The sequence below is a fragment of the Typopeltis vanoorti genome, chromosome 7, assembly GCF_054136105.1.
Source record: "Typopeltis vanoorti isolate ZY-2024b chromosome 7, IOZ_Tvanoo_1.0, whole genome shotgun sequence".
NCBI lineage: Eukaryota > Metazoa > Arthropoda > Arachnida > Uropygi > Thelyphonidae > Typopeltis > Typopeltis vanoorti.
Window position 1 is genome coordinate 36,333,429 of NC_143555.1, and position 23,937 is coordinate 36,357,365.

Consider the following 23,937-nt stretch of genomic DNA (forward strand, 5'->3'; position numbering starts at 1 on the left):
CATGTGTTCCTCCATGCATAATTCAATAGATTTGTCTGTCTGGCCAAAACAAGGAATATCACAATCACACCAAATTTTGTACACACCAGGAAATTAAAGATGATGATGATGACATGGTTTTTGAAGCCAAGGCTATCTCTTTCTTTGCTTTAACACCTAAAGTTTGGAAACGTTATGTGCATGACGTCTTCCTCATTTGGAGCCATGGACATGATTCCCTAATGGATTTCCTAGAACATCTCAATAGTCAGCATCCAAGTATAAAGTTCACAGCAGAGCTTGAAACTGATAGTTCCCTACCTTTCCTAGATGTGAAACTGACCCAGTCTTCTGGTAAACTTAAAATTTTGATGTATAGAAAGCCTACACATACCAACAGATATCTTCATCATCAGTCCCATCACTTCCCTCACCAAAAACTTGGAATAATTTCTACTTTAGGACATAGAGCTCGCTCTCTTCTTGTTAACCTAAATGAACTTCAAAAAGAAATCAACTATCTCAAAACTACTTTCGTACTTAATGGATATTCTAAAAGAATTATTGAAAAATTCCTTCTTAATCCTCCTAGTCGTCATACAGAAGAAATAAATACATCTAAAGGCAATATATCTATTCCTTACATAAGTTCATTTTCACAAAAATTAGCCAAAGTTCTAAAAAAATACAATATCAGAACTTTATTCACTCCACTTCCAAAAATTCACTCCTTAATAAGCCACCCAAAACTATGTCATCATCTTAAATATCCTGGTGTGTACAAAATATGGTGCGATTCTGATATTCCTTATTTTGGCCAGACAGACAAATCTATTGAATTATGCATGGAGAAACACGAGGGACATTGCTTACAAGAGACAAGCCAGTGCTTTATCAAGCACTATCCTTTTCTCGGCTAATCCTAATGATGAAACCCCAAGTCATACAGTCTGCTGGGACAGATCTACTAACATCTTTCATTGCCATGATGAATTGGAGAGAAAAATCTTAGAATCTCGGGAAATCATCCTCAACCCTGAACATCTAAATAATAACTTGAGCTACAATCTCCCAGATTCAGCTGTAATCATATACTGGCGTTCACGTGATGCTGCAAGCACGCACTCTCCTAACAATGCAACAAACAAAAGAACAGCTTTAAATACAACTACAATGTTTTCATACTAATTATGTATAGAGACTCTCTACGTTGTTCATAGTTTTTTTAACCTTCAGTGTTTTTTCTTTTCTTTTATAATGTCACCTGATGAAGGCGGTTATAAGCCGAAACTAGTCATGTTTTACTATTAAACCCCCTTTTACCTAACTCTCGGTTTAAGTCATTCAACTCATTTCACAATATGTATTTTAACCGAGTCAATGAATCATCATATATATATATATATATATATATATATATATATATATATATATATATATATATATATATTATATTATATTATAATCCATATACATGCATACACACACACACACACACACACACCATAGATTGTATCTTAAATCATATTTAGCATCTAATTGTGGAGAACCAAATAAACTTTTTATCCAATTCATTTCTATCTTTTGTTGAAAGTTTTTTCACTTGGTTATATTATAAATTAAAGATGTCAAGAAATTATATTCCTAATTAAATCCTTTATCCAAATTTAAACAAAGTGAAATTTCTTCACACTGGGCCACTTGTATGTATAGAGGCTAATGACTTCACATCAGTTGCCTTAGTATCGCATACTGCAAAACACAATACATCTTTTTCTGTGCATACTACATAATGTTATGCATTATGGGAAGGCCCACTACCCAGACTGATTTCGACATTTATTGAAGTATGTTTAAGTGTGAAGATACTCGATCATTGCTAAACTCATTACTCCTGACCTGAATCACTCCAAGACAGGAAACTCAGCGGTGGTTACACCCCATGACAGGCAAAAACTCACCATCAAGCAGAGCCTCTCTACTCCCCAGGAAGCAAGCATATCCATAGACAAACATTATCAGGAGTGATGATATCAGGAACTGATCAGGAGTGATGAGTTTAGTAGTGATTGCTCTGAGATTTTGGAGAGGTATTCCTGCATTTTAACATACCTATAAAGGTCAAAAAAGGTCTGGCTGGTGGCCTTTTCCATAATGCTATACACGCCCAAAAGGATATGTGTGCTTATGGGATACTGAGGCAAGTGATGTGAATTCATCACTTGCCTCAGTATCCCATTATAGTTTTTTAGTCCAGTCGTGAAGAAACTTCATATGCAAACTTTGTTTCCTCACAGTTGGATAAAGGATTAAACCAAGAATATAATTTCTTGGCATCTTTAATTTATTTCTATCATTTCTTATTTGCAACAAAGATATCTCTATGTACAGCTGCTGAGTACAGAGTTCATTACTTATACTTCATGTCAGTCATTTAAAATGTGAATTTTGAAAATTTAGAAATAATAAAATACACATTCCATAAGACAGATACAGATATCAAACCTTTATTTTTCTTAAATTTTAGAAAATTCAAAAGATAACAGAAGACATAACTTTATATTTAACTGATTTTTTTTTAGTACCATATGACATCATATGGGATTAAAAAACAAAAACATAACAAGCCATTACTGCTACTGCTAACTATAACAACAATACTAAACTTGACTATCATCCTGAAGATAAGACATATCCTGAGAATAACAGTTTAAGTTTAGGTACTGTTCTTGTGCTAATGGTCACAATCACTGTTTAATTCAGAGTTCTTTGCTGATATAAATTCATTCCTTCACTTCACAACATATGTATTGCTGCAGATAATGTGACCTCAAAACTTGCAACAGAAACATTCATAGTGCTAAAACTCCCCCCCCCCACACACACACTAGTAAGTGATATTGGCATTTGAAATTTTGCACAGCAATATTATTTAACAAGCTCTATAATTACTAAATCCAAGAAGAGGTTTCCACATAATGTTGGTTTCCTTATCGGCAAACCAGTCAGAGGATAAGTTCAGTTTTGTCACTAACATATTCTAACTGAAAACAAAATGATTATATCATATAACTGAACATAGCAGCAGCTATATGTCTGTTAACAGATAGAAGAAAAACAAAATAAAGTAGTTTTAATAACAGTTTATAATCATTTCACTTTACTAAGTAAACTGTGCTTGAGGAAATTATATTCTTGTTTTCATCCTTATCCAAACCTAAATAAAAAAATTTTGTTTACTCATGAACTATTTTCATGACTAGGCCACTTGATTACAGAGCAGTTAACTTCATCCTATATCAAATTCCTTTGCAATTATGAGATACAAAAAAAGGGCAATTTGATGAAGTCAACTATTGTATATAAAAGTAGCCTTGTCACAATATTTCACATACCAACCTTTGTTTACTCACACTTTAGTAAAATAAGAAAGAAAATCACCTGTATGCTGCAGATGGAAGAACAGAAGTGCTTAAATGGGAAAAGACCTTGAATATGATTCACGAGTCCCTTAAGCAAGAAACATACTCAGCAGGGCTGATGTTGTTCAACTGATGTTCATTCAACTGATGTTGAATGAATATATAAATAATATTTATGCAAGTTTAGATAGTTTTAACAATGCATGTGTGTTATTTTTCCCACCAAGGACATGAATTTTATGCCTCAGGAAGGGATGTACACAGTGATAACTCACTACATGATGAAATTTCACTTTCTTGACTCACTTCTTCCTACCAGACAGGATAACACTCTCTTTTTTCTTTTCTTAATAGGAGAGACTGCTATTAGAGGCAAGGTCTGTTCCAATTTCAACAAAAACTATCCTTTTGTTCAGAATTAAGAAATGGCAGTGAATTGAAATGGAGATCAAGAGCACAAGAATCATTCCACGTAAAATCTTCAAATTAAAAATTAAATTAAAGCTGCATAATTTTATATGATAAAAGTGAGTTATTTGGTTATCCTATCCTTTAGAAGGAAACTTTTTTTCTTTTTTTTTTAAGATTTTTCTTGGCATCCTATTAGTTATTTTTATTTGGCAAGGTCAACAGAATTTTTACAATTTTGGAAGGTTTTAAAATTAATCACAGCTTTATATTCAATTTCTGATATTTTTAATACTCAAGGCATGTATTTTTGATTCCTTATTTGCATTTTCGGATGAATTAATTTTTTTCAAGATGGGTACTTACTTTAGGTGATGTTCTGACAGTGTGCTCTTTCTCCATTTTGTACTTCATCCTGTGTGCACTAGAAATCTGAAAGTTTTTTTTTTTTTTTTTTACAATTAACTTCATTTTCAAGAGAAAATAAGATTTTTATAACTAAAGTGATAACAGAGTATAGTCATTGGAAGTTATATATCTCCTGCTTTGAAATTAAATATGGTAATTTATTTGACCAAGAAAAGAGTATAAGAGGAATGGGAATTATATAAAACTAAAATTCTTCTTCTTCTTCCTCTCATGCCTTATCCCATCTATTTAGGATCAGCCTTTTACATTATGCAACTTTACGTGCGCAATCCTAACAGACTTATCGCAGAGCCTGATGGGTGGGGTATTTTATGTCTGTAGAAGTGTGTGTTCATGGGGCTGGTTTGAGTTCTGAGGAATGAGAAACCTGAGTTTCCAGGAGAAAACCCTCCACCGCCATATGAGACCAGATAAAGGTTCCTCATGTCACTGGCGGGAATCGAACCCAGGTATTTCTGACCAAAGGGCTTCGTCTATACGGACTGAGATACAGAGAATCTTATATAAAACTAAAATTCTCATGTCTAAACCTATAAGAATTGTTGACGTCGTCAACAACACAGACAAGTCTGAACATGTCTGTAACTCGAATAGTATGCTGATACAAGATGAAAGAGGATTCAATATGTTATTTGCCATTCCATCCCCATAATTCCTCACCCTACTTTTGTTCAGTCGTGTCAACTGTCTTGGTGTGAAATCCTATTTGTACTCAAGTTGACTATATGTGATAAAGGAGTGCTCTGTTGACTTTTTTTTTTTTGTTAAAGAAATGCAACATAATCTTGTTTATTTTCTAGAGCTCAATTAATAGAATAAAAGTGAGTTAAGTGACAATGTTAAAACATAAAACTTACATCAGGTATATGAAATCTGCATATCACAATAAGTATGTGGAATTTTATTTTATTTTTTTTTCCCATTTCTATCCATCCATCCATCAGTGACTCTAACAAGCACTTAAGTGCCCACAGCCTTCCAAGTATCCTTGAATTTCCTAACCGTAATACAAGGATAAGGTGGTTACCCCCTATTCCTCTATGTATTCTTGTCTGTAAATTGTGTGTTCTACTAGCCAGTTCATCTGTTCTGAGGAACGAAAAACCGGAGTTTCCAGGAATAAAACCCTCTACCTCCATATGAAACCAGCTAACTCACCTTTAGTCAAAAGAGATCAGATAAAGGTTCCTCACGTCATGGACGGGAATCGAACCCAGGTGTTTTCAACCAAAGAGCTTCACCTGTACCAATTGAGCTACGGAGGCTCTTTTCATTTCTAGAGTGATACTAAATATTGTAACCCATTTACTGCATGCAAACTGCAATCCAACTGTTTTTTTACAAACCCCAACAAAATATGCATAGCAATGTTACTGCTATAAAACCAAAATAATTTTTTTTTAATGTTTTTTGTACTTTTATATAAACAGAACTTTTGCAGAACATAAATCTTATATCTGGTATCTTGAACCTGAGCAGTCTGGCCCATCTTGACTAAACAGTCCTTTGGAAGAAAACTAAACTTTTACATAAAAGTAGATTCCTTACAGCATCGTTATATAAGAAGAGCTGTGAGGCCTTTCTACAACAACCAAACTTAAACAGATATAGGAAATATTACTATACCAATTTTATGCAAATTCCTGATTATTATATTACTGTATTTTTTTTTTTTTAAATAATTGGAAATTTACTGACCATCTGGTGTTGATTAGTGATGCTTTTTGAAATTGATTCTTTTATTGTAATTTTATTCTGTGCTCCATTATTGTTATTGTATTGAGGTTGACTATGATACTTTGGCCAAAATTTTACAGCTAACAAATTTATTTCATGCAATTTAAAGTTTCCGTCTTCAATATTCTAAGTATGTCAGCTTATACCTATATTAAGGCAAATATGTTGTCAGTTGAGTGAACCTCTTAAAAATCTACGGACTCCATGGAAAGGGGGGGGGGTAATGATGATGATGACAATAATAATATCTGTTACATTATTTTTGTAGGAAAAATTACAATGTTGGAAGTTTGTTTTTTCACTTGGACTATAAATTATATATTTAGTTTAATCCTTTATCCAAGTGTAAGCAAACAGTTTGCGTGTGAAGTATCTTCCGGACTGGGGCAACTCATAGCAAAGGTGGACTGAGTTCACATCACTTTCCTTAGTATCCATAATGCAAAGCACATCTCCTTGCGAACATGTATAATGCTATGCATTATGGGAAGGGTCACTACCCAGACCGGTTTCAACCTTTATTGAGGTCTCTTCAGTGGGAGTTAGACCCAGAGGTGATACCAAGGTTGAAGCAATGCAGAAATCATATTTCCATATGGCAGTTGCCAAAAGGTGTCACACTTTATTATTAAATTACTCTGGATTAGAGAAAGATGTTGGAAGTTTTTTTTTCTTCCACTTGGTTAGACTATAAATTATATGTTCAGTTTAATCCTTTATCCAAGTGTAAATGCATAGCATTATATATGTCCACAAGGAGATGTGCTTTGCATTATGGGATACTAAAAAAAGTGATGTGAACTCAGTCCACCTTTGACACAAGTTGCCCCAGTCCTGAAGATACTTCAGGCGCAAACTTTGTTTGCTTACACTTGGATAAAGGATTAAACTAAATATATAATTTATAGAAAAATTATGATGTTTTGGTGAAGAAAAATAAGTTAAGCTTTGCTGCTTATGCCTTTAAAAGTAAGTTTTAGGTACATGCATGAATTTTATCACACAATTTACATGTGTCGCTATCCTTTTTATTAAAGATATTTTCAAAATACTGATCTTGCTCCTCTTCATAAATAAAGCCGTATTGCTTTATTATTTACAAATAGCTTTAAAAAAAAAGATTATTACATTTCTTTAATGCTATTAAAAAAAAAATCATAAAAATTAAACTACATGTATAGAAAACGATGGGCACACTTAAAATAACAAAATGTGCAACAAGTTTTAAAGCAAGTAATATGACTGATTCAAAAACATTTATACAATGACCATTTTAACAACTGATCTCCAGACTGCTGATTCCATATATGAAAATGAAACATGTGCAGCATGCAAACAAAAATAAATGGTTCCATTTCATACAAAATTTTCAATTAAATATTTGGAAATAATGATTTATTTTTATAATTATTTATTGTTATAATTTTTTATAAATAACTATGATTTAATTTCATACATCTCCCCTTCAAATGTAAAATATTAACTTAATCAAGCAGCATCTTGAAGACCTACATAACTGCTAGGAATTATTTTTTTCTTGGAATTCTGTAATATATTTAAAATATAGTACATAAAAATTTCTTAAAAAATATAAATACAGATATAAATATCCTCGTGAATGCCCACTTTAAACAAATCCTGCACTACCACCATTGTGAGAGTACTGCTTTTTTATAAGAATTTATCTGTCTTGATATAGCTTCATGACTGCATAACATTACATTGTTTTTGGAATGTCACTCTTCTGCAATATACATTCTTTATGTTTGTCTACTGACAGTGATGATATATAAGCACGACTTCCTGATAGCATTCTGATCTACTAGGTGAAAAACATCCTCTACAACCCATCCATAAACTTCAATGATGGGTTTGGGGGGAGAGTAACACCTATCAGTTGTCTACAGAAACCAAACCTACAACCATGGATGATCTTATAAGCTAGATAACCAAACAATCTAGAAGAGACCATTTTATTTCACTTACTGCTCAAAATGAAGAATGGTGCAAGAAACAGATCTGTTCTTAAGTCTTAAATGAACAGGAGCAGCAAATTTTAGCCTTCATGATGAAATGTAGATTAGATCATGATGAAATATGTAGATTAACACCTACATATCAGCTTTATGTGATATGTAGGTGTTAATCCTTAACCACAAACATCAATATGGATAAAATACATCACTCCTCATACACTTCATATCCATAATATATTTCAATTTTAATATGTACTTTGCATCCATGGTAACCTTGATGTGTTCATGTCATGGCCAGTTGGGTGGTTAAATGATAAATCACTCTTGGAGTGAAAAATGTGACACATGTAAAAGCAGCTAGAATGTTGTATCATTTTGAATTTTGCAATTTTTCTACATAACTTTTAGTATCTTTAAAAACACTGTACCATACAAATGATTTTAAAATATGGCAGTGAGAATAATCATATCATTATAATAAATTTAGTTTAATATTATTAAACTAAATTCATTATAGTCTAACCAAGTGAAAAATAAACTTTCAAAATCATAAATATCCATAACCTGCATAGAACATTTAATATATATAATAAAATATTATATATATAAAACCAACCAACCATGTACACATCAAGGTTACTATGGGCTTTTATAGGACTGATGAAGGGGAAATGTTTCAGCACTTCGCTAGATGGGTGGGGGGGGGGGAGTCATCCCTGAAATTTGAGTAAGAGTATGGTTAGCGTGAGAACTACATTTTTCGCTTGGAGAGTGGTGAATGAATGGAATGGGTTGACTGAGTTGGCTGTGGGTGCTTTGTCTGTTAACTGCTTCAAGGAGAGATACGATGGATATCGTATTGATAATTTACGTATCTCACGATGAGTCTAAGAACTCCATGGAGATGTGCGTGCAATAAGGTGTCAATCGAAGTCACAACAATGAAAACTACTTATCAGAAAATCTTCTGATAAGTAGATTTCATACAAATTGCGTGACAAAGAAAAAACTGCGACGCTTTTTAACTTGCTGGGGTGTAGTCGCTTGGTCTCGGAATGCGATTATGATTCAAGAATGACCCCCCCCCCCATTCAATACAGGATGATCAGACATTATCCCAGTGTTCCGCAAGAAGCCTTCGGTACAACAATGGAGTTTATGTAGTAAAATGTAAACTGCTTGATGACCGAGTAAAACAATACCTAATGTTCACTTTGAACAACAGGAATCAACGGTTAAATATACCTTTGGCTAAATGATCTTATAAAAAAATTATTTACCAAAGTCATCAGTTGGTAAATTTAGCTCTTCTCCTATTTTTTTCCTGAATTCTTTTACAGATTCCGATAAATTAATATCACTAATCCTACGTCGTTCAGCTTTATCTACAAGGGGATCAAAGCATAACGCAACATAAACAGCAGCCATCGTAAATATCCTCTTTCCGTCTTATGTATATACATCACACGCTACCTAGTGTTACAGAACATATAGAAATTTATTAAGATTAGAAAGCGTATATTGCTAATCAAATAACCTAAATCCTTAATGTTTTACTCGGGGAATTCAGTTAATCAAAGAATAAATCACAATGATAAGCTGAAATGAATTAATCATTAGAATTTCTTACCGGCTTATAGCATTCTAAAAATGTTCATAAGAAAACAAAAATTCAAAAGTGTCGACTGCGTTTGAGACTAGGCATACTACAGTATGCCTAGTATGCTTACCTTCGGCACAAGAAGTGCTGTGTTATGGCATTACTGTAATTAAAAGAGGCAAGCCTTGGTGGATTGCAGGTATTGCCTAGGGTTTTCTCTGTCAGACCATCCTTTGTGGTTACTGGTCCTCTTAGGTCGTAGGTAAAGAATGCAGGAGCTGGTGAGCTCCTTCATAATACACTCAGAAAGAGAGAGAGGGATGCCTACCGTTTGGCTGAATAGAAATTAATTTTATTATTAGTTAACAGTTTATTCACATCACGTATACAAATTATACATATTATACTATTCAACTTGTTTGAATGACAATATTTCACAATACAATTCAATGCATAGTACAATATTACAAAATAAAAGTCAAGCATTACTATCATATTCTGTTCGTACTAACACTTATTTTGGCTATTATTTCATTATGGTTAACCACCTTACCGGCCATTGTGGGTTAAAAGGCATCCTCATGCGCTTCGTATCCATCATATATTTCAATGTAATATCAATGGTATTGCAATTTTAATATGCACTTCGCATCCATGATAACATTGACGTCTTGGCCGGTAGCGTGGTTTTAATAAAAAGTTTTTTCATATATGCAAGTAGAATATAATATATTTCGAATGGTTTCACAGTTATTATAAGTAACTGGTTTAGAGTAATGTAAGTTAGTTAATGCAAATATGTGAGTAGAGTAGGAGTAGGCAGTAGCATGTTTTTTTCTCCTGGAAACTCGGGTTTTTCATCCCGCATACAGAAAAATCGGCCCTTCAGAACACACGCAATTTACAAACAAAAAATACTAGTTGCGGTGGTGGATGTGGGCAGTAGATGGCGTTGATTGAGATAACTCGTAGTAGAGGTTGAGACAGTAGTATCAGTTGAAACAGTTGTAGGTGTCCTCCCGCGATGAGTCTTCAGACTCCTTGGAAGTGTCAATAATAATAATAATAATAATGTGTAATCGAGGGCCGTAGCTATACTGGTTACTAGAAAAGTAATTATGAATTTGAATTTGTGAATTTAAATTCTTAAATTCAAATTCGTAATTACTTTTCTAGTAACAGACAGACACTGAGAGTCCAGGGACCGCATCTAAGAGGAGTTCCCTTACCAGTTATAATAATGTACATGTTTATATTTTAATACCTAATTGAATGAACCAATTTGTAAATCAATACCTTAATCGGTTATGATATAGGAGTTATAATGATCTCTTATATTATACGTTTAAAGTAATTGTCAACATTGTTTAATCCCATAAGGTAGTTTCTCAATCTTTTTCTGAATATATGTTCTGAGGTTATAGATTTAATTTCATTCGGAAGTTTATTATAGCTACTCGTCGCAATGTACTCGAATGATTTATGAAAAATTTCTTCGTTAGTCTTAGGTACTTCCAGCGTGTTTCGATCGCAGCGCAATTCATAATCTACATTATATACCAAGAAACTTTCACTGTTTCTTTTTACATATAACAGACAACCACAGAGATATAGTTTCTGAAATGGTAGAATATTATGAACGATATACAGATCATTGGTTGAGTGTGCGAAGTCGGTAGTAGTTATGGCTCTAATTATTCTGTTTTGTATTCTTATTAATGGAAGCAGATTGTTATAATAGTCTCCTCCCCAACAGATAATGCTATATTGCAGTGAGGAATTTACCCAGGAATAGTATAAACATCTTAAGAATGCTGCATTTACAAAATTTTTAACGCAATATATTCTGTTAATTAATATTGTTAAAAAAGTGGTGTGGAAGTTCCACTTCAAATTGCTATCAATATGGAGGCCCAAATAATTGATGGTTTTTGTCAAGTAATTAGCACATAGAACTTCGAATTTGAGACGAATTTCTATCAAAAATATATTCTTCCTTGGACAAAAATTTGCACAGATTTACCAAGAAGTGCAGATATTACTTGAAATAACTCTAATGATATTAAATATAGAAATAACTAAAATAATAATAACAATGATGATGACGATAGTAATACACTATAGTAGTAGGGGTGTCACTTCTGACAAGATCAAGTTCAAGATAAGATAAGGAATTGTAACGTGATTGGTTGTTCAGATGATGATGTCATTGTGTGTGTCGTCATGGGATTTGAATGTTTGGAATTCATCTGGGGAACATCTGTGTATGTGACGTCACGTTGTTTGTTTTGTTCGCGTATGGAATTGTGGGTGATGGTTAGAGATAAGGATTCGTGTCGTGATTGGTGGGGCAGTTTCAACCAAATAGGGGTAGGGTTAATGGGGGAAGCAACGTCCATGTTGTGGATGTGTGTTGTTATCATATATAGATAAGTGACATCATTTGTTAGTTGTAAATAAGTGATGTTATTGTTTTGAATGGAAAAGGAAGATATATTAGTGGATAAGGATTTGTGCTGTGATTGGTGGGATAAAAGAACCAAATAGGGATAGGGTGAATGGGGGAAGTGACATCAGTGTCGTGAATGTGTGTTGTTTTCAGATGAAAATTAGTGACGTCATTTGTTAGTTGTAAATAAGTGACGTTATTGTTTTGAATGGAAAAGGAAGATATATACTAGTGGATAAGGATTCGTGTCATGATTGGTGGGACGCGTTAAACCAAACAGGAGTAGGGTGAATGGGGAAAGTTACATCAGTGTCGTGAATGTGTGTTATGAGATGTAGATAAGTAAATGGTTTGCATATGGCATTATGGGTGATGGATAGTGATAAGATTGAGTTTGAAATTTCACTTAGGGAGTCCCAAATCTGTCAGGGACATCACGTGGTGTGATATTTAGAGATAATGAGTAGTGACATTATGTGTTTGGAAATTTCTGGGGAACATATGTCTCAGTGACATCACGTGGTGTTTTGGTTTGCCTATGGAATTGTGGGTGATGATTTTGAGATAAGATATCTTGGAATTTCCCAGGGTGACAAACATCAGTCGTTGTCGTCAAGTTTTGTGTTTGGTTGTCTATAGATTATTATTATTATTCCTGACACCTCCAAGGAGTCCAAAGACTCATCGCGGGAGGACACCTACAATCTCAACCACTAGACCGAACCTCTACTACGAATCAACGCCATCTAACCCCCACCTCCACCACTACCACAACTAGCATTTTTTGTCTGTAAATTGCATGTGTTCTGAGTGTAGATAGTAGTACTAATTTTCCAATATAGTTTGGGGTATTTCTTTCCTATTAAATACTATGGGAATTCTTAGAGTCGAGATGGCGGCAGCGTTTAGACCTTTTCTGAATAACTTAATTACATTCTGGTGTCCCCTCAAACACACGCTTTGTTTTTCTCATATACAAAACTCATCTGAATATTTAGATTTGTCTACATTTAATATCTTAAAATTCATTACTTTTTCTAATTAACGTTATCATTTTACAAAATGTTTAGCTATTGGCATTTAAAAAAAATTAATTAAACTAAACGGAGACTTAAATGTATTAGAACAACTTTTCTATCTAGTCTAGAACTTCTAATGATAATTTAAATTACTTACAGTCTTTCCAGAATGGCTCTTCTTAATGCGAATAGATATTCCAAAATAGTTGAATTTTATATCCACACACACACACAGACACATACAAAACATATGGGTTGAAAGAACGAAATTTCTGCAAATAACCTGAAATCTAGTTGACTCTTTCTTCCTTTTAGATTTATGTCCCTTTGTTACTCTGGATTAATTGCATTCGCACGTTGCCTCATGTTATGTTTTCACACGGGCTTTGTCCAAAATGACATCATAGAGTTGAAGTCTAAACGCCGTTTTGTTGAGAGTATGTGTTACTTTCTGTTTGGAATTCAGGGTGTTGTTAGAGTATGGAATTCTGACAAGTGAAATGATTTTTTTAACTTTACAGGATTCACAAAACACTACAACACACAAACATTTTTTTTAAATTAATACATATAATTCTAATCAATAAATGAATTGTGTGAATTTCTTTTCCCCCACACTGTAGATTTTTCATATGTTTATCTTAAACTGTGTCATTTCCGTTCGTTATTTTGTTGAGCCTACTTGTGAACTTTTCTGACCAAGAATTTCCCATATAGGTATTTCATTCCTCTTCTGACTATAGGAATTCTGAATAATTAATTATATGCTGGTATCCCCATCAATCTCACACACATTAGACATGAAAAATCGCTAATGTATACTATGATTATTCTTATGAAAAAAAAAAAAACTATTCAGTATTAGAATTCGAATTGCACTCACCAAATCATACGATCACTGGTCATTGAAATTACAAATTTCACATGCTATGTTTAAGTTAAATAAAAAAGATTAACTTACTTTCCAGAATGCGGCAACTTGGAACTATCGAGGTTTTCTGAATATTCCAAATTGTTGATTTTTAACATATATTCACAGCACGAAACATAAGGTCTTAAATGCAGTTGACTCTTTTTCCTTATAGGTTACCATGCCCTTCGTTTATTTCCTTCACTCATGGTGGAACTGGGTCATTTTCGTTCACCAATTTGTTGTGCCTACTTGTGAACTTTTCTGACTGTTGCTTGGAATTCTCTTGGTCTTACACTGACTATTCATTTTACCTTCGATTCCTTGTGCTCTTAATTTACTTATGTAACTGAAATTTTTTTTCTTTCTTCAGCATTAGTAAGTTTAAGAAACGGAAATGAGAAAAACAAGGTTTTTTAGTATTCCTAACTGAACAGAAATTAAGACATTAAACTTAACATGTGTCTGTAAGTAGAGTTACCATATTTCTCGAAAACATATTTACAACTAACAAATGACATCACTAATTTTCATCTGAAAACAACACACATCCACAACACTGACGTTGCTTCCCCCATTCACCCTATCCCTATTTGGTTCTTGTATCCCACCAATCACAGCACAAATCCTTATCCACTAATATATCTTCCTTTTCAATTCAAAACAATAACATCACTTATTTACAACTAACAAATGATGTCACTTATCTGCATCTGATAACAACACACATCCACGACACGGACGTCACTTCCCCCATTCACCCTACTCCTATTTGATTTAAACTGCCCCATCAATCACGACACGAATCCTTATCTCTAACCATCACCCACAATTCCATACGCGAACAAAACAAACAACGTGACGTCACATACACAGATGTTCCTCAGAAAAGTTCCAAACATTCCAATCCCATGACCTCACACATACAATGACGTCATCATCTGAACAGCCTGATAACAACACACATCCACGAAATGGACGTCACTTCCCCCATTCACCCTACTCCTATTTGATTTAAACTGCCCCATCAATCACGACACGAATCCTTATCTCTAACCATCACCCACAATTCCATACGCGAACAAATCAAACAACATGACATCACACACACAGATGTTCCTCAGAAAAGTTCCAAACATTCCAATCCCATGACCTCACACATACAATGACGTCATCATCTGAACAGCCAATCACGTTACAATTCCTTATCTTATCTTGATCTTGTCAGAAGTCACACCCTTACTACTCACTATTAGTAGGCTGACCATACGTATTGTTTCGAATGGGACAGTGCCATTTTTCTTTCATATTTCCGACCATCCCGTCGTTTCAATAAAAATGTCAATTTTGTCCCGTTTTTTTAAAAAAACTAAATATACCTTCATATTGGTCAATCATAAATTATTATTCATAACCTATAATCATATATCAATATCATGGATACCAGTGATTTGTATCAACATGGAGTCTCATTGTTCGATATCTGCAGTGATTTATTCAGAGGAAATAAAAAATACATGTTATCAACACTTGCGCGTCTCAGACGCGGAGTATGTTCTGCTGTAACGTTAGTTTTTGTATTGCCTGTATACTAACAGGTGGCTTTGTTATTCAATGGCATTGGTTTAAATTTCATATTTTTTTAAGTTTTAAGTCTTATTTTTTAAATTGTTAAGTCTACTTGTAATATCAAAGTGGCGCAACTGCAGTTGTAATGGAAATTTCCAGGAAGAATTGAAATTTATTCAACTAGACATGTTATGTACAAGTGATGGAACAAAAGTACAGATTTTTTCTGAAATGAGCTAAAAACGCCTAGACTTTCAAGACTTTTGTAATATTATAGAGTTTATTCTATGTCTTCCAGGAAGTACAGCACCTGGAAGACATAGAATTTCTGTTATGAAGAGAATGTGGTCAAAGGAGAAATCTAGATTAAGTGTTAAGACAATGAGGGCTATGTTAGCTGTGAGACAAAATTGAAAGACCAAAAATTTGATGCATTAGATCACTTCATCGGAGAAATATGCATGGTACGATCGTGGTAAAATACTGTCCCCCTCTACATCTACCTAAATTTTTGTTCTGTCACTGAAGAATAATGATAAGCCCAATATGTTTATGTAATAAAACTTTTTTTATTGTCTTACTTTTTCATGAATACAGAATATTGCATAACCACCGTCCCGTTTTTGTCTCAAGGGAATATGGTCAGCCTAACTATTAGCCTAGATACCTCTCCAGTACACACTCTTCTAGAAGTTAGCAAAAGATAAATATGCCTTACCTGGTAATACCTGCATAAATCTTCCCAATTATCGCATACAACTGATTAACACCTGCTCGCTCTCTCGCTTTCGTTTTGAGAGCATTTCTTTTGTTTCTTTCTTTTCAGCAACTAATGAAAGTTGGTTACTATCAAGGACAATCCTAATCGTGTGACTCTATTGCACATCATCCCTAATCCTGCTTTTCTTTTAAAAGATATTTCTATATATTCTTGTTACTTAATTCTTGGATTTCAATCAAGGGAAGTTATCCAAGCTACGAATTTATTAGCTGTATCATTCACCTTACATAATTACTAACCTCTGTTAATTGTTAAATGCAAAATCCAGACTAACAAACTATATGAAAATTTCAATTCACAGGTTAATTTATCAACTAAAAATATAGATAAATTGCTGAGTATGACATGTACCTAATACTTCTAGTACATGACTTATATTCAGTACAAATACTATGTACAAGGCAAAGAAAATTTATAAGGTAGTTTTAACAACGAATAATCATGCGGATTAAACTCGCAGAAATTTATTAATTTAAATGGAACGCTACTTCGACATGTTTCGCTGTCTTTTTTGGATGATATTAATCAGGAAAATTTTTAGCACGAATAGTAAACATCTCAAACGTTTCCAAATCCCATTATTTTGATAAACTAAAATATATTGGATTGGCAGGTTTAATCATGCAACATTTGAGACATTATGCGAAGTCTGTACATTGCCCTGTAAACATTGTTTGTAATTACTGATTTAGAGATTGCAAAAGTTATATAACCTCGTCTACATGCTGTTTTTACGGATTTCGATGCTTCTTCCAGCTTGACCCACGTACGCGTGAATAAGGAATCTTGAATACCCCAGGATGTTGGTAGAATGGAACGCTCTCTTGTGGGGAAAGTAGGAAAGTTTGCAGTGTGTTAATTTGACAGAAATTTAATAATTTGACTATCCGTCTTGTATTGCCAACGTGTGTCAAGGGTATGATAGTTTCGTAATTGATTTCCGGGGCTGTTTTGAAAAACACATTTTCTTCAGTAACTTCTTTGAGTAGTTACTTTAGAGAAATTGACGAAATAGAATATGTAGTTTTTCTTTCAATTTCATCATTCTCATTTATGAAATATATTCAAGGTTCTGATGACACCTACTTTTTTAAAATTATAATAGAAATAACTTAGTGTTCTATAAACCTCAAATGAAATCTTCCAGGTAGTTATGTTGAGTATGATTTCTTGGAAATGCTAATCACCGTGGTTTTTTTTTTAAACGTGAAATTGATCTCTGGATACCTATTATTTGGGAATTATATAAAATCTGCAAGAGCCTGTGTAGCTCAGTGGATGTGGCGTTTGCACATCACCGCGCTTGGCCGCACGAAGAAAGACTTCATTTCGAGTCTAGTGGGCGACTAGAGGAAATTTTTCTAAGCCTTTTTTCGACCGGTTCCCGAGTTAGTCGATCTCTGGCATGGGCAAGCAGGTTTTTCCTCCCGGAAACTTCGGTTTTTCGTCCTGTAAACTCAAGAAAATCGACCGTAGGACCCACATTACTTCAGACATTACATATATATTTTGTTAGGGTTAGGGACCACGAGATGGCGGCACATTTGAGCCGTCCCTCTTCACTGCGTACCGCTTAATTAGTGATAGCTTTGGGCCATCTGTTTCTGATTGGGTACCAGTGGAGATTGAACTGCCCACTCAGTCTCCAAAAGTTAGATAGGGCTAAATGGCCTCGCCTACTCCCGTATACGGGAATAAAAAGGCGTTAGCTGATTTTTATTTTTTAAATAAAATCTGCAAGGTTTTTTCTGGATATGCTTCAATATAATAAATACAGCATCAACATACTTTCACCTGACATGTGGCTTTCGGATCGTCTGTGTTATGGCTTTCTTAAACTTTTCAACTCTATCGCCCATAATTAGCGATGGGCGATACAGTTGAGCCCATTGCCATACCATGCTTTAGTAATAAAATCTTCCTTTCCAAATGAAGAATGACAATTGAAGTTATGATGGAAGAGACGTGTCATGTCAAGACTAAATAGGTCTGCAGGGATATTCACTAATTCTTCCACAGAGATGATGACTCCTTGTTTTTTTTCTCTCTCTCTTTCTCTCTAGCTTCCTCCACATTAATCTGGTAATACCCTCTTAACAACTTATGTCTGAATCATATCCTCTTTCCTTCTCCTCCTACCCACCAGTTTCTGAAAATTGCATTTTCTCGATCTATCATCATACTCAATATCATGACCACTGAGATTGAGACCAATCTCAATCATCTCTGGACCATTTTCAAAAATCTTGATCTTTCTCAAATCCAGGTAATGAAATCTGCGCATGTTAATCTATACGTGGCTTATCAAAGCCATATACAATGAAACCATAAAATCCTAACTCCTACTCGTCAGAATCCACCACTTCATTTCTATAATTTTAGCAATATATCTTCGAAATTATAGGTCCTTTTCCACAATTACTCTCAAATCTCTCCTCTTCTCTACCTGATTCAAGATATTTAAACAAATTATGTACTCTACATCCCATCGTTGTTTACCATAAGTCAAAACCTAAGAATTTTCAACATTGAACTAAAACCCCCAATGATTTGTTCCTTCAAAAAGTCTGATTAACTCCCCATATTCTTCCCACCTTGTGCCATCTGCAAACAACCGCATATCATAATTCAGACTTCTCCCAATATCATTAAGATATAAGTTGAACGGCAACGATACCAAAACAAATCCTTTGGACACAACACCAATGACCTTCCACTTCAAAGGAAGTCACCAATATTTTGCATTTGTGCACTAACCCTGGTCTCCACCTATAAGACAGCCACTCTGCAATCTACTGAAGATTCTATTATTTAGCCCCATTGGTTCCAATTTAATTACCAGCTTGTCATGTGGCAATTTATCCAAGGACTTTGCAAAATATAAATACATCATCGTGTATGCATCACTCGTATTCAATGCATTTATCACCCGGTTCTAATAAGTATATTGTTAAACACGATCTTTCGTTGACAAATTCATGCTGGCTATCAAAGAGAATTTTGCTGTTGTCAACCTATTTCTGTATCTTAGTAATTATTAATCTCAATGTCATTTAACTACAACTGCAGTCACACAGACTGGCCTATAATTCAAAGCCTTAGTCTTATCACTTTCCTTATGAAATATCGCTCCTCTTCCACTCATTTGTAGTGCAAGAATGTTAAAAAGATATGTCAAAACTGTTGCTATCTCCCTGGAACATTTCGTGATGAAATGTCATAAAGTCCTAGAGCCTTATTAACACCAAGTTTATTCAATTCCTCAAATACATACACATCACTTAATAATAGCCTTCCTCCTCACCTCCTATTGCATTTAAATTCCCACTGGATGATGACACTTTCAGTAAAATTAAACACCTTCATGAAATGTTCATTGTATACTCCAATGAACCTTCTAGACCTTCTGCAGCGGTTATCAATGCTATCCTTCCATAATCATTATTTCTTCTATATTGTTATTATTTAGACGGGTATCTTCATGGAGTCAAAAGACTCATTGCAGAAGACCCATACTAGGCTTTATTCCCATCATACCTATTCTTTATTCCCATCATACATTTCCTTAATTGTATTCCCATTGTTGGGGCACTCCCAAACACATCTTGGCAATAAATTCCATTCATTTACCACTCTCCAAGTAAAGAAACTAGTCTGAACACCCTTACTAACCAAGCTCTTAGACAATTACCAAATGTAATCCTTGTTTTCCCCCTACTCCTCATCTACTGAACAATTTCTTTTGTGTCAATATTAGAGGATCCCTTTAGTAATTTATACGTTTCTATCATATCCCCTCTGCTCCGCCTGTCAACTAAACTGCAAACTACGAGTCTTCAATTTATCCTAATGGGTAGCATTCCGGAGACCTGCCACAATGCTGTCCACCACTTTCTGATCTCCAAGAAACGCAGACGACCAAATCTGTGCACAACAGTCAAATGTCACTGAATCATGGAGTTATAAAGAGGGATAATAACCGCCCTATTTTTATTGTCAGTGTTATTCAACATCTAAATAATCCTCTGAGCTATTTTGCTAACCATTGTGTTATATCCGCTAAATTTTAAATCTGTATCCACCATCTCTCCCAAGATCTCTAGCTACATAAATTTCTTGTCATCTAATACCCTCAATATGATACAGGGTGTCTAATCTTTTCATCCCAAAGTGCATTACCTTACATTTTGAAACAGTCAATTGATAACGATTGTCCTTTGCCTACTCTGCCAATTTATTTAAATGATTTTTGGAAGATATATACATAACCTTTATCAACTATTGCTCTCCCTAGTTTTGCATCATCGGCAAACAACTGAATGTACCTCCTTCAAATCTTCTGCTGAAATTAAAGAGTATTGGTCCTAGTACAAAGGGCTGTGACACACCACTAGTCATCCTCATTCGCTTTGTTTCCAATCCACCATATACCACACTCTGATGTCTGTCTATCAGCCACCCCTATCCATGCCACTAGCCTCATAACCATTCCTATTTCTTCCAACTTAAACGTATTCATTGTTGGGGCACTCACAAATACCTCTTGGTATGTGATAGTCTTAAGTAATAGTTGTATGCTATGTAATACTTTTCCGTGCGCTATTCAGTCAAATGCTTTTGTAAAGCCGAGCCATATCGTAGTGCAGCCATATCCTTTATCCAATTCCGCTGTCATTTTCTAATGTGAATATATTACTGAGGTAGGGCCTTCTTTTACAAAGCAATGCTTCTCCATTTAGATTATCATATTCCTATTTACCCATTCCAGAATGTTTAGCAACTTTCCTATTCTTGAACCACCACTGCAGAGATACTAATTGGTCTGTAATTTGCTACTTTTTCATTTCATATTTCATTATCCATTTCACATCTGCCCTAATTATCTTCTTGACTATTGGAATATATTTGCTATTACCTTCACTACACTCTTGTTGAACAGGACTCAAGCAGCATTAATATCCTTTCCATTGAGTTCCTCATTCCAGGTTATTGCTGTAATCGGTCTCTGAGCTTTTAAAGTCTCAGATATATCTTTTTCAAATACAAGTCCACATGTGACTGGCCACTCTCCAAATGATCACTGCAAAGTCCCTCTCAACAACAGGTGTAAGATTTGGCACCCCCATTTATAATAGCATCATCTAATGAGATGATAAAATTCAAGACCCTTGATTCTCCTGCACCCTTGTTACATGATGCCTAAGATATCTGTCGCTTAAATAAGCCTGAAATTCACTCTTAACCGCCAGATGCAGTCTCTTTATTCAAGTTTATCTTACCATAATTAGAGTCATTCATAGTGATTATCGTTTCTTAGTAACCAGGCTAATTTGACTAGCTATTTTCTTCTCACATACCTACATATTACCAGATTTATAGCAATATCCAACTAGATATTTCATCCTGTTCACCTCTATCTCACACCCTACTACCTTAAATCTGCTGCCCTTTTGCAAATGCACCTTAGATGGGCACAACTCCTCTACTACCATCACCTCTTTCATTTCTTTCCAGTCTGTCATCATGAAAAATAATCCATTAATCTCTGTTCTTCTCAGGATAACATCCTCATCTAACGATATCTCAATTATTCCAACACTTTTGAGGTGAATAAACTTGATTAATGCAACAATTTCGTTCCCATTATTTCGATTACTACTGTCATTAGTATACAAATATAACAAATAATTTCTGGCTCTAGATGTAATATGGCCATCATTTTTTCATATGCGACTCTTCAATAAAAAGTTTTAAAAAAATAATAATAATGTTCAATTTAATCGAATTATTCCGGTTTTGTGACCACATTTTTATTAAAAAAAAAAGACTGTTTTTTAAAACTAAACAAAAAAACAAACCCCCCACAAATTTCGTTAGTCGTGAGACTAAAATTTTAAGGGGATAAAGAGAACTAACAGTTTAAAGCACAAACTATAAGATATTACGAAAAAACAAGTTCATTTGTTAGTATCATGAACATCAAATAGTTCATTAAAAAAAGACCAACAACAGATCTATACAACCGTTAATGCGTGTTAGCTGGAAACAGCTAACACATTATATTTGATGTCGCGTTCTGTGGTTCATTTTAATTCTGACCGAGGTCTGAACTAGGTAAATTTTTTACAAACGCTGACCAAACTTGATTTAAAATCAAACCTTGATTTTTGTTGAATTGTGTAGGAATTTTAATCATATTTGCTACCTAATAAACTCCTGGTTTTTTCATTCAGTGATGTGGAGATTTCGGAGGATGAAGAGATTTTGATATTTTTTCAAGCGATAGGAAAGTCACTTTTATGATATACTTGTAGAAACGTTTGGCTAATTTATCTGTTATATTTTTGATATAAGAAATAATAACTGCCTTCTTGACGTCTTGTTTATTTAAGTTTCTTGAAGGTGCTGTATTGAGAATTTTCTTAGTTGTCTTAGTTTTGAAACCATTGAGTTGTAGGATCTGTGTTTGGTATTGTATTTCTTCTTTCCTCTTTTCTTCTGTATTGGGGATGCTGTATTGAACTTGAACTTAATTGGTTGATGGACTGAGTCCTTGACTCTTTATCCCTTCATCTGGATTTTAGATTGTGGGTGATGAGATTATTGTGGGTAATTTACCCGCTCATTGTGAGCATTGAGGCTGTATCAGCTTTCTCTTGCGATGGAGGATTACGGTTTTTTATGTTTGAAACGATCTGAGGGCTTGTAGTCCGCTGCCTGTCGAACTAGCTGATTTGGGTGACTGTCCGTGATTGTGAAGAATTTCTCTGCAATGTTTGTCATGTAGGTCTTAATATCTGGAAGATTGGCTTCTTGATGTAACTGGATGTTTCTGATGAACCATGGGGCATTAAATGCCATTCTTAGGCATTTATTCTGTATTATCTGAAGTCTGTTGATGTTGCTTTTAGTCGTGTGACCCCAGGTTGGAGAGGCATAAGTTAGTTGCGGTCTGATTACCGATTTGAAAAGTAAGATTTTGTTGCTTATGCTTAGGAAGCTGTCCTGTTCAAAAGTGGATATAGCTGTGCTATAGTCTGACTTGCCTTAGTGGTAACACTATCCATATGTGACTTGAAGTTTAGACGTCTATCAAGATGAATTCCCAGATATTTGGTAGAATTGCGCCAAGGGATGATTTTACCAAACATTTGTATGCTTGTATTCGGTTCTGCCTTACGTCTGGTGAAAAGTACTGCAGAGCTTTTGTTTGGATTAATTGCGATACGCCACTTGGTGTACCAATCCTCCAATTCATTGACTGCTCTCTGCAGCTTGATTGTGGCCAGGTGTGGACGGAGGGATCTGGCTATAATGATTGTATCGTCGGCATACAGAGCGGTGATAGCTGGAGACAGTTTGTGGAGATCTGCCATGTATATGGAGAAGAGTAGGAGAGATAGTAGAGAGCCTTGAGGTACTCCGGCCGTGATTCTCCTCTCCGTGGATCTGATACCGTTGAGTTTTATTTTAAATTTTCTGTTGTGTAGATATGATTTGATAAGTAGCACTAGTGGCAATGGAATATCAACTTCGTGTAGTTTAAAAATTAGTCCATGATGCCATACTCTATCAAATGCCTGAGTGATGTCTAGAAAAACTGCGCCAGTGTGTTGGTGCCATTCATACCCTTGGGTTATATGTTCGATAACTCTATA

At 34.6% G+C, this 23,937-nt stretch overlaps 1 protein-coding gene across 3 annotated transcripts in view; it reads right to left on the reverse strand.

Moving 5' to 3' along the window:
- Nucleotides 1–9,811, reverse strand: part of LOC150104584 (ubiquitin-like protein 7) — a 107,469-nt gene extending 97,658 nt beyond the window's left edge. The window contains exon 1 of one of the 3 annotated variants that reach the window (XM_090395213.1): nt 9,682–9,811. Coding sequence is in view for 1 of the 3 variants with exons in the window: in XM_090395212.1 (XP_090251338.1) it covers nt 9,232–9,379 (148 nt within the window). In the remaining 2 variants the exon portion in view is untranslated. Of the gene's footprint in view, nt 1–4,175; nt 4,220–9,231; nt 9,381–9,681 lie in introns of those variants that run through there. The other 2 variants (XM_090395212.1, XM_090395214.1) reach the window with 2 other exon arrangements.
- Nucleotides 9,812–23,937: the final 14,126 nt, after the last annotated feature.